This window comes from Gracilinanus agilis, chromosome X (genome assembly GCF_016433145.1).
Source record: "Gracilinanus agilis isolate LMUSP501 chromosome X, AgileGrace, whole genome shotgun sequence".
In the NCBI taxonomy this organism is placed as follows: Eukaryota; Metazoa; Chordata; class Mammalia; order Didelphimorphia; family Didelphidae; genus Gracilinanus; species Gracilinanus agilis.
In genome coordinates, this window is record NC_058136.1 from 4,822,497 (window position 1) to 4,835,247 (window position 12,751).

The 12,751-nt window shown below is 39.4% G+C and overlaps 1 protein-coding gene across 1 annotated transcript in view; it reads right to left on the minus strand.

Moving 5' to 3' along the window:
• Positions 1 to 639: 639 nt before the first annotated feature.
• The window catches only part of FAM199X (family with sequence similarity 199, X-linked), a 33,984-nt gene continuing 21,872 nt past the window's right edge, over positions 640 to 12,751 (minus strand). Inside the window, exons 4-7 of the mRNA XM_044682656.1 lie at positions 7,475 to 7,624; positions 6,942 to 7,103; positions 5,714 to 5,974; positions 640 to 921 (exon numbers count right to left, since the gene is read on the minus strand). Of these exons, the coding sequence (XP_044538591.1) occupies positions 751 to 921; positions 5,714 to 5,974; positions 6,942 to 7,103; positions 7,475 to 7,624 (744 nt within the window). The 3' untranslated portion in view covers positions 640 to 750. The remainder of the gene's footprint in view (positions 922 to 5,713; positions 5,975 to 6,941; positions 7,104 to 7,474; positions 7,625 to 12,751) is intronic.

A 12,751-nucleotide genomic window follows, 5' to 3' on the forward strand; every position in this document is an offset into this window, starting at 1 on the left:
TTATTTATCACCAGGAAATTTTGTACATGAGTCTCTTAGCAAGCTAGAAACCATTTACTCCAACTTAAAGGCTCAAGTTGTGCTGAAGGAAATCAGCTGAAAAGATTAGATCAAATCAAAAAGATAAATCAGTCTTAGAGAGAGAAAAAAAATCCTAGATGCTAGAAGTTTCCTCACCCAATGACTAATCAGCATGATGTCAGGATTGTGACTGTGGGCATAACCATTCCCCTCTACAATCACTGGGCTCATGTTCCAATGAAATTTTGATTTCACAAAGAATGGAAAGGAGGAAAAAAGAAGGTTCTGATTGTGTGTATATAATGTGATGAATAAACAAGTGAAGACAAAGGACAATATTCTCTAAAAATATACAAACAGTACCTTCACCTATAGGCTTGTCTCCTTGTCCCCAACACGACAAAAAAGGTTTTCAGCTGGGCATCAACAGAGAAACAGCAACCCTTTGGAAAAACTCAACTGGTGCCATTACAGAGAGAATCATTCACCTTGGAGAGTAACTTATAAATACAAGCTACACATTGACATGAATGGATTTAACTACAAACCAACTTGTAAAGTCTTCTAACTTGGAAAAAGCCACTTTCATTACTACACTTAAGTTTTAGGAGTCAAATATTTACCTTAGTCATCAGCACAGCTCTATTCCAAAATTTGGTTTAAAAAAATCCACATAAACTGTGAGGATAACATTAAGGCTTAGAAACCTCACAGCCAAATTCACCCTGGTCACATTAAAACATCAACATCGCCTTCATGATCTTCTTCGGTCACTTTCAAAGACAACACTTCTTCATTGAGGAAGAGCCCACTCAGCCTCTCTTTGCGGGCCTGCCTCTGCTCCTTCAGCTGCCTCTTGCGGAAGGCCTTCTGCTGTAATTTCCGCTGCTTGGAACGTTTCTGGGAAAATCAATTTTTAAAGTGGAATCAGTTGTGGCACTCTCCCTCTCCACAAGAACTCTACAGATCAAACTCCAAGATTCCAAATGCTAATAGAGTGTCCAAATTCCATCACCATACCTCATATTGCTTGAGTAAAGAGGCCACAGCCTGTGACTTAGAAGTTTTAACACAGATTCCAGGATCAATTTTGTCACCTGAAAATATCTTGCTCTCTTATATACATTTTTGGTGCTGAATCAAAAACCACATAAGGAATTTCTCTAACACCCACTATTATGGAGTAACAAGTAAACCATGAGAGAAATGAGGTAACATTAGGCCATAATGAAGCAATTTGGTAATAATAAAAAGTCACTAGTGTAAAGACTCGGTTTACATACTATATGGCAAAGTAGGCTGGGCCATGTTCATGGATGTGTCAAGCAGTTAAACTCAATCTGCCATAAGGTGTCCTGGTGGTTATATGCTGGGCATCATTTGGCAATTATTCTTTCCAAATTATCCTAAATGTTTTGTACACTGGACGTGTTGTATGCATTCCTTCAATCATCTCTATGCCTTAGAAGTATGTCAATCAGCTGAATGAGGATGATGATGATGTGGATGGAGAGCTAATACTTAGAGCTCAGGCACTGAAGCTTTCCCCACTCCCCAAGTCAGGAAAGCACAGAAACTCAGTTTTGGTCACCAAATAGATCCTCAACCTTCAAAACTCAGCTGACTGACTGAATCCATGGATCTCACTCAACACATGCCTTTTAAGGTTTCTAGGCTTTGGAGAAAACAAAAAACTCATTCCAAAGAGTTTGCTACTTCTGTTGAACAAACATAACAGGATAAGATCTTTTTTAAACAGCAAACAACCTGTTATGTATGGAAACCTGGAATGTGAATGAAGAAGGTGAACCTGATGATTCTGATTCTAAGCATGAGGCTGATCAGTGGGTAGGTGGGCACTGATCCTTCTCTGGAAATCACTCTCTGTTCTTGGAGTCTCAGCTAGCAACTCCAGAACACATAAATGGCCTTGTCTGAGATCTTAATGCATCCCCAAATCAAGGTGAACTCTTAGCTCCTGGACTAAAAAAAGGATGTAATGTCCTGAAGGAGAACATCAAAATATGTTCAAAACAGAGCACGTCTTCTGAGAAGCATCTGGGGCATATATATGAGGATCTAAAAGGGACTTCTCTTATTAGGACTACAATGTCCTCCTCCAAGTCAGTGCCACTTTATTTATGAAGACTGGAGAAATAGAAAAACCAGTCAGAATCCATTCAAAAACACCAGCCTCAAAGAAAGAACTAAATCCAGAAAAGAATGAGGGATAAAAGCTAACTGGTGGCTTATCCTGAAAAAGTTACCTTACCACCATTACAAATTAAAACCTGGACCAATGAAAAATGGATCGAATGATACAGGTTTGCCTTCACTGAAAAATACAAAGAGGGGATAATTTGTGGGTGCTCAAATAAGGGAAGTGACAAAAGATGACCCTTTGGAAGAGCAACTGAATGAGGCTGAAGTAGCTATATGGAGACTGCTTTTAGAAGGGACCAAAACAGTTTCGTTTTTTGGGCAACTAATATGAATACAATTACCAAGAAAGTGATGTTCTCAAGCTTAGAAAGTTATGGAATGTAACATGTCACTTGAGATCTATTTCTGGGACTCCCATTTGGAATCTTTCCTCTCAAAACCTCAGCACTTTGTGATGAGCCCTGGAAATGTTTCCAACAAGAAATCCCCACAATGGAATCCCTGAGCACTGCCTAATGTCAGGTGTGAAGGAGAGTTAGTACACAGGTGGGATACCACAAGAACCCAGCAGTAACTCCAATTTGGAGAGTCAAATGAATGCAATTTTGTTGGGAAAAAAAAACAATTTTTAGAACTACAAAACTCTGATTCCTGTGAAAGCAGTGGGTGATACACAAAATCTGACATCATGATCAAAATCAATACCATATTATTATATATAGTTCACTTATTTTTCTGGTTATGACAAGAAGGAAAGAAAAAACCAAAAACCCATTTTCCAGTTGTGGTCCAGAGTTATGCAATAATGGCATTTGATCAATACACTCTTCTTTTGGATCAAGCAGCATTTAGAGTAGTAAATTTTATCTAGTATAATTTTATCTAGAAAAGGAACTTAGTTAACTTAAACATCTCAGTCATTTTAAGTAGGCCCACTAGTAACAATGCAAAATGAATGTGACTGATGCCACCTATAATGTCCATAATGTCCAGGAGAGGCTGCATGGCTCTCTTGGGAACTACTGCCCATCTCCCCTTCCTGTCTTGTCCCCCCCATCTCTATGCTACAACTTGCCACTGGCCCCTATGGATTTCTCAGCTTCAATCATCCATTTCTCTTGTTAAACAAACCAATCACCGCCCACTTTCCCCCCCAAAACTTCAGATTCCCATGAGGCTGTCCCTGCTCTAGGGCATTTGTGCAGATTCCCGTCATTCCCAGCTGAAAGTGGTCTCTCCTAAGTTCTTCTTAGCAACCCCAACAGACCTCCCCTCTGCATCATTCATATGCTTTTCTTCCCAATTTGCTTGGCTTCCTTTATTTCCTAGTGTACATCATCCCTGGGAGGGCAGGCTTGGTCTCATTACAGCTCTGGACGCCTGGGTTTCAAGGAGGATTTTCAAGTACATATGGTTAAAATAAATACCTTGTAGCTATGCCACACAGGCTGGGCAAGAATCAGGACACTTTGGTGCATTCTACAAAGCTAGCTACAGTCCTTCCTCTGAAAGGATCATGGTGCTCTTCTCTACTGGCTCCCACCAGGCTCGAGTCTCTATGGCTATGGACCCCAAAGCCCCTCTGAGAGGCAGCAAAGACCTCTATTAACATGACTTCTCTTTGTTATGGCCAGAAAAACTATTCATAATGTTTAACCTCTGAGGAAGAAAAGAATTCTGTCAGGCAGAAATGACACAGAAGCAGGTATCTCCTATGCAAACAGGCATTGAATAAGCAGTTAATAGACAGATTTATAAGCATACATCCCTAAGAGCTGATGGGGAGGCCATCTGAGGGACAGTGTATTCTGTTCTACCAGGGCATTGTCCACATTTAATGCTCTGTGGTGGCACTGACTCAGCAATGAACCCTAAGAAATAGTCCAACCTTCTGAATCACTAATTCTATTTTCAGCAGTTTTCCTGCTCATAATGGAGAATGTATTTCTGCCTAGTTTGCATTCAGACAAATCTGACCAGTGCGGCGTGGCCTGAAAGCAGACCATCATAATTTGCACTGATATTCTAGAGCACTTTACATATATATTGGCTGCTTTAATGCCAATCACAGTCCTGTGAGGTAGGTGTTTGGGACGGTAATGAGGCAGTGTGACAAAAAGCAGAGGTTCAGGAAGAGCCAGCTCCCAATCTAGCCTCAGACACTTTCCTAGCTATATGACCTAGTAAAACCCTTTCCCCTTCCTGGACCTCAAGCTTCCTCCTCTGCCCAATAAGGGTGTTAGCTCTGCTGACATCTAAGGTCCCTTTCTAACTCTAGAGCTGTAATCTTGGGAAGTGTCAGAAACAGGCAGGGAATTCCTGACATCAAGGCCTGAACTCCCAGTGCCCAGATACCTGGAGCACCTTTGCATGGCAGGGAGAGCAGAGGAGGAGACAAATTTTACTAGCATGCCTTCTTAGACTGGGAACACTTGAATGAACTGATGCAGAGTGAAGGGAGTAGAATCAGGAAAATGACTAAAATAAGATAATAGTTTATAAATAGAGAGCCACAATTTTGAGAGTAAGAACGCAGATTGCTACAAGGAAAAACCAGAACTCCAGAGGGCCCATGATGACACCTCCCACTTGACAAAGAAGAGAAATACTCCAAATGCAGAATTAGACTTTGGATTTTGATCATGACCAACGTGGGCCTCTTTGTTTGACTTGACTAAATTGTTTAAAAAAGGGTTTGTTGTTCTTTCTCAATTGGAGAAGAGGAGGGGAAGAAAGGAAATGCTTGTTAATTGGGGGGGGTGGGAAGGGGAATGTCTCCTAGCCCAGTTATGTCAAACTCTTTAAACAGAAACAGGAGCTGCCTAAGGGTACCTAGGGAACCCTACAGGCCATCTATGGACTTAGAAAACCAGAGCTAACATTCCCTAGGTTCTACTACATTTCTAATTATTTTTTTTTATTTTAAACCCTTAATTTCTGTGTATTGACTTATAGGTGGAAGAGTGGTAAGGGTAGGCAATGGGGGTCAAGTGACTTGCCCAGGGTCACACAGCTGGGAAGTGTCTGAGGCCGGATTTGAACCTAGGACCTCCCGTCTCTAGGCATGGCTCTCAATCCACTGAGCTACCCAGCTGCCCCCTCTAATTATTTTGTTAAATATTTCCCAATGACATTTTCATTTGGTCCAGATGGCTCTCAGAAGTGCTGTGGGCCACAGTCTGTGCAGCACATTTGACACCTCAGCCAAAGATGACTTTTTACAAACATGGTAATGGGCATGAGGTAATAAACTCTGAGCATTTTTTAAAAAATCGTTCTCCTGATTCTTTCATGGGAAGCAAAACAGTTGGTTAGATGTCACAAACAAACTGAACAAAATGATGGCCTGCTGCTCAGGGCATGCAATTTTCAACACTGCATCCAGTTCATGCAACCAAAGCACAAAGTCCCCATCGCAAGACCTTCATTTGGATGGAAAGCACATTCAGGAGTTCCCAAATTGGGACCAGCGGTGCTAACACTACCAAAACCACAATAGGCTCTTGCACTTACCAATGGGACATTTTACCTTAGAATCTCGAATACGTTCCGCTGCACTGGTAGACAAGTTGCTGTCACTGTGTGCCCGGCTCATGTTGGCACTCGAGTTGGAAGCAGAGTTGCCTACACTGGAACCAGTACTGCTGGCAGAGCTGACCATGCTGGCACTGCTGCTGCTGGCGCTGGCGCCGCTCACGCCGCTGGTGCTGCCACAGTTGTAGCTGCTTCTCTTCCAGGGCTCTCTGGTAGCCCTCTGGCGAGGACCATGCTCCTTGATGTAGTTTCTCACCTTGAGGCAGACATGGGAAAAGTGGCTTAAGCCTAGGCCACCCCAAAATCAAATCACATTTTCCCTCCCATGTGTTTAGAGCCAAACATGGCAGGTATGTGGCAAGGAGAATATCAGTTTGGAAAACCAGAAAGAGTAGCAAAAAGAAAAACATGCCAGTGTTTGAGGTTTCAAAACAACGTAACACAGAGCCAGACCGTCAAAAACAAAAACATTAGCAAAGACCTAAGTTTGTGGTATAAAACAGTCATTCTCAAAGTGTGGGCCTCAAACCCTTAAGGATCTTCTGAGACTTTTTCAGGGGATTTTTGAGGTAAAAATTATTTTTATAATGATACTAATGTGTTTTAAGTTCTGATATGGTAAATATGGATAGATATAACTCACATAAAGAAAAGTTATGGGGGGTGGGGTTCTCAGTAATTTTTTTTAAACCTTACTTTCTGTCTTAGTATCAATTCTAAGGCTGGACAGAGGAAAGGGGTAGGCAATGAAGGTTAAATAACTTGCCCAGAGTAACATAGCTAGAAAGTGTCTGAGGTGAGATTTTAACCTCAATAATTTTTAAGAGCATAAGGGGACCTTGAGATAAAAAAAAATTTGAGAACCACTGATATAAAGAAAAGAGGGGTACCAAATCAAAAGGCCAGAACTTGGGCTCAAGTTCCAGCTCTGCCCTTTCTACATTTGACATTGGGCAAGTCGATTTCTCTGAGGTCAATTTTCTCATCTTTAAAACAGAAATAATAGTATCTGACTTGCCTACAAATGACATCATACATAAACAACATTGTAAATCACAATGCGCTATCTAAAAGTACCAATTGTAATTTTTAGTTAGTTTTTTCAGGGTAGAAATCCAGACCATTAGACACTTACTTACATAGAAATGTGATGTCTTATATACTGTTTAACATTTGTGATTTTTTCTAACTAGATCTAAAGACCTGAGTTTTTTCTCACTTACCTGTTTGAGTTTTTCATCTGTGAGACAGTTCAGTTCAATAATAAACTCACTGTCTGTAGGGGAGATCTGTGCAGTGGGATCAATAATTTTAATGATATCAAGTTGTTCCCGAAGACCCATTTCAGTACTGACTTTACGACTCAAGTACTCAATATATTCAACCTATTTAATGAAAAAGAGGGCCATTACTAAAACCTGTTAATGTTTAGTATAAATCCCATGGATAGATACTGTGTCACATATTTCCAAAAAGTACTTTCCAATTCCTAATTTTGCTTGAAGAGGTGAGGTAGAGCTCCTTCTTCCCTGTCCATGCACATGCGTGCATACCCTGCCCCTGCCCCAAGCTGGCTCTCCTACCTCATAAGGCTGTTGTGAGCAAAGCACTTTGTATACCCGAAAGCTCTCTATGGGAAACAAAAAGCTCTCTCTAAATTTGAGCCAGGATTGCCTCCACATACACTTCGCCTTTACAGAGATATTCCATTGACCTTTCTTTGCCTTTTAATTACAAATGGAGAAGAGAGTTCTACCTGCTCATCATTTGTCATGGCACTCCAGGGGAGCTCATCTAGGTTGCGGTGTTTGTTTTTCTTCTTGGGAAGCAGGCATGGCGAGCTAGGGACGCTGGGGATGACATCAGAGAACACATCGCTCCCACTTGCAATGTCACTGCCTGGTAACTTCAAAAGGGGAAAAAAGAGCCAAATGTTCAGTTCTGAAGATGCCAAAGGTCTGAGCAAACAAAATTAGTTCAATTGATCAGCACTGATTAAGTGCCTGCTATGTGCCATGCACTGCCCAAAAAGGTAGGAATACAGAAAGAAAGAAGACAAATCCCTGACCTAAATGTGTTTACTATCTAATTGGAGGTTATAAGACAAGCCAGATCTTAGAGGAGCCACTGGGAGCCAGACTGCTGGCCAGACTTTCAGACATCTAAGCAAGAAATACTAGGCAGTTATTTGATGAGGCAATTTGGTTTGATCTGCTAACATCCACAAACCTTATCCTTTGAAAATAAATTTGTTAAAAAGAGGATAACATCTAAGGGTAGGGCATAGCAAGCATTGAAGCAGGTGAGTAACCTTTCAAATGCAATGTCGGTTGCCTCAGAATGAAAACACCATGAACAGAGGGGCAGAAAAACTTTATTACTGTATATTCCTACAAAGGCACCAAGTGTAAATTGAAGCCCATGAGGTCTGAGCTCAGCTCCCAGCTCAAACATTTCCCTATTGTGTGACATGGGTCAAGTCACTGCTTTGGGTATGGGATAATGATGCCTGAACTACCTACCACTTTACAGGGTGGCTGAGACAAAAGGGCTACCCTTAAAGAACTGAAGAATTATGAGCTATTTTTTATTAATGTGTTTCTCAGGGTCCAAGGAAGGCTTGGTATTCTAGTTTCACCAGCAGAATAGGGTTAATATGGTAAATTCTTTTTGGTGTTGTTATTCAGTCCTGTCTGACTCTTCATGATGCCATCTGGGGTTTTCTTGGCAAAGATACTGGAGTGGTTTGCCATTTCTTTCTCCAGTAGATTAAAGGTAAACAGAGGTTGAAGTAACTTGTCCTGGGTTACACTGTTAGTAAGCGGCTGAGGCCAGTTTTGAACTCAGATCTTCCTGACCCCTGACCCAGCACTCTATCCACAGAACCATCTAGTTGCCCCAAATTCTTAACAGTTTCTATTTCTCAAAAGCATCCAAAGAGTTTTTTAATCCAACAAAAAAAGAATCAAAGTAATGGGAGAGCCCTTTCCAGATTGGGAGTATAGGTTAGGGAAAGAAAGAACACCATTTAGATGCATTTCTTTGGCTAAGGCTAGTCTTCCATGGTTTAGTCATCCCTCATTGGGTAATTTAATTATGTGATTCAATTAAAGCTTTAAAAACCTTCATACACAAAACTTAAAGCAAGTCTATTTTTAAAATTGATCACGTTTAATTTATATGTATTAGTATTCCTGATACGACACTACCAGTTATTGGAGAAACTGTAATACTGTAGGTCCAAAATTTTATTTATATAAGAAAAACATTGATGACCAAGACATCTAAAATTTACTGAATTCTTTTATATACTACTGTCTTTGTTAATTCATATAACAAAAGAGTATTTTCAGAAATGATTTTACATACAAATTCTTAGGTAAATGGTTTTAGCAGAAACAAGATGGAGATTATAGACACCTAAATAGTCCCCAAAAGGTAATTAGTATTGTAGACTTGCTTAGTAATTAGCTAATATAAGGGAAGGAGAGTGTCAATCTTAAGAGTCAAGGAGATGAGTTCAAGTTCTGTTTCTGACACCATGTGTGACACTGGGCATATCATATGACCTCTCAGTGCCCTGGCTAGCTCATACCTTAAACTGAGAATCTGCATTGGTGGAAGGAGCTTCTACACAAAGAATATCCAAATCAATCACACCTCAAATACAGACCCCCTTCCCCACCTTAAGGAAACAGAGTTTGGACCCCCTCCCCACTTTAAGGAAACAGAGTTGCTTCGTAAACAGAACAAGCTTGCCTATGGCTTACTGATGGTTTAACGAGTCTGGTTACAGAGCTCCTTCTAAACTTTGCACTTCCCAAACAAAACAACATCTTGAACCAAAAGAACCAAAGAAGGGTTGAGAGATAACATGGCCCTGATGGATTTATAGGTAAATGCTACCAAACTTTTAAAGAATAATACTTAATTATACAAATTATTCTCTAAAGTCTAAAAGGAAATCCCTACCAAACTCCTTTTATAAGATAAATATAGTGCTAATTCTTAAACTAGGAAGCTTGAAACAAAAAGACTCAATATCACTAATTCATATCAATTCAAAAATTGTAATAGCATGAACAATAATAACAGCATTGGGCCCCAAACCGCACACCAAAAATTCCTTTATTTATTTGCCAAAAAATAACTCAGAGAACTGTATTTCAATGTAATTGGGTTCCTTTGTAACCCTATAAACTTTAAGCCTCTACAAATATGGTTCTGAGAAGGGGTCTGGAGGTTTCATCAGATGCCAAAAGGTTCTGTATAAATGGAGATTTTGAATCCTTGGACATCATCTCCCAGAAGTCCCTTAGTATTTCCCAAAATTCCTTTTAATTTCTCCACCACATTGCGTGGTCACATTTGTATAAGTTCTAAGGTTCCACCTCTCGCCTCTCTTCTTTCGTGAGCGGGTTGGGTGGTTTAGGTAGCTTTTTACTTTAGTTATTATTAATAAACTTTTAAAAATAGAAAACTTAGCTTTTGCATATTAATTTTAATCTCTACAGTTCCAAGGCACAAATAAAGTTAAGAACCTTTGTGCTTTAGAGAGTAAATTTGCAAGACAGCTATTAACAAGTATTAAGGATCTCATTTTCCAGGAAATATAGAAAATGCACTTTGTGCAATGATTTTATTTCTGGTGTTTTTTAAAATATGGAAGAAAGGCTTTGACATGGAAAGGAAGAAAATGAATCAGAAGAGACAGATGTTGAAAGAATGTCATTGAGGAATAAGGGATGAAGAACCACTGGAGCCTTGGTGGTAATAACAGCCAAATGGGTCTCCTTCAAATTCAGAAGAAGTTGACTGTCTTCCAAAGAATGAAGTGGATCCACTGTTAGGTAAAAGAACATCTAGTAAGAGTCACAGGAAGAAGAGATCTATAGTACTTGCTGGCAACTCCTCATTGAGTGGCATAAAAGGAGTCATTTGTTAGCCTGAAAAATAATTGTGATCAGCTGTGTTCCTAAAGCATAAATCCAATGTAAAACAGAAAAACTACCAAGATGTCCCAAACTAGATAATTACTATAAACTTCTGGTGATTTAGCATGGCAACAAAATATATTAGCAGAAGGAACCCAGAAAGTATTGCTAAAGATCATAGTGACTCAGGCAACAAACTCAAGACCTTAGGAGAGCAGGTGGCATTTTATCACTGCTTCCAACATAAGGCAAGAACTTCAGAAGAGAAAAGGTAAATTTGGACAGTAAACATTAGTTTAAAAGATGATATTTAATAATGGACTTTGGATTTCTAGAGCATGGTTTAAAATATATGAATGATGGCTCTTGGCCAGAAATGATGTACCCATCAAAAAGGCTTATGGAATTAGTTATGGACACAAGGGGTTTCTTGACTAAGGGTCCATGAATTTAATTTTTTAAACCATTGTGACAATTGTCTTTCAATATAATTGTATTCCTCTATAATTCTAGGGTTTTTATTTTTGCATTTAAAAACACTACTCTTAGAAAGGGTCTATAACAGGGGTCGGCAATGTATGGCTATCAAGCCATATCTGGCTCTTTTGAGGGCCAGATATGACTCTTTCTGCAGGAGCCATAAAGTCCATTTTTTTTCAGGCTCTGTTACAGGAGCGCGCACTGTGAGCACTGTACGGCTCTTACAAAATTACATTTTAAAAAATGTGGTGTTTATGGCTCACACAGGCAAAAAGGTGGCCGACCCCTAGTCTATAAGCTTCAGCAGAGTGCCAAAACCGTTCATAACAGAAAAACTGAAGATTCATCCCAATCCAATGCCTTTCCCACAGTGCTATACTGCCTCCCATTGGTCATATGATGAAAATCATCTTTCAGGATTATTCTGGAAGCAATGCACAATAGGAGGCAGTACAGAGGTGGTAACTGAAAAACTGTTAGGATACTTTATGTATAAAAATTAAAACTCCTGAGAGTTTTGATGGGGTACTGACATTTAATATGAAAGGTTTTTTAATGTTCTTTTTGCGGATTCTTTTGTTTTTATAACACATTCACTTCTAAATATGTCTCCTCTCCTCTCTCCTACCCAGGGAATCATCTCTTGTAGTGAAGAAAAACAAAAGCATTTCAGCAAAACAAATCAACAGACAAGAAAAAAAAAGTGAAGAATGAACAAATGGAGAATATGGAGAAATAAAAGTAGTAATTGAAAAGCTGTTGTGACAATTTAAGCAATAACTAACTGAAATATGAATAATGACTAAGAAGTCTTTAAGAAACCATTTACTAATATAAAAGGACTGGAGCATGAGTGACAATCCTCAACAAGAACCTAAGGACTTCAGGGGCCTGGATTAAATCTCCCTTTTTTGAACATGGCAAAATCAATATTCAATTTATATGGGGAAAAAAGTGAGTTTTTGTTACAGAGAAAAACACCTCTATGGGGGTGGGGGGGGGTGATAGTGTAGTGATAATGATGCAAAAAGGAAGAAAAGAATCAAATGAAAAATTTAAAAGATAAGAGCAGAGGGAAGGTCTGAAAGGACAGAAATAAGCACGGCAGTTTTCTCACTATTATGTTAAGCTTAACAAACACAAAACAAGTTCCTAATTCAAGTTCACATGCAAGCCTCAAATAAAATCCTCTTTTTCTGTCTTTGCGTAGAGAAATGTTTATGTTTCTTGAAATCTAAATTAAAAAAAAACAAAAAAGGAAACAAGCAGGCAAGAATTTCAGGGGGTAGACATGAAAAAACTGATGGGGGAACGATTATGTTACGATTAAAAATAATAAAGACTGATAATATAAATTAGTATTTTAATTAAAGCCATACTGATAGAGATAAAATCATTAGACCAAGCACTTTTAAGGATTTAAAACTCCTGCCTTAGCCATTTTCCTTTCGTCCCTTCACGCGCTCAGGTAGCTAAAGAGGAAGTTCAAAGTCACTTCCCCCTATTTAAAACAGTCCCTCAAGACTCGAAACTACCACACCAATGCAACTACCAACAATTTGGAAATTGGTCTAGTTCAAGGACACATGACAAAACTAGTGGAAACGCGCATCGGCCAA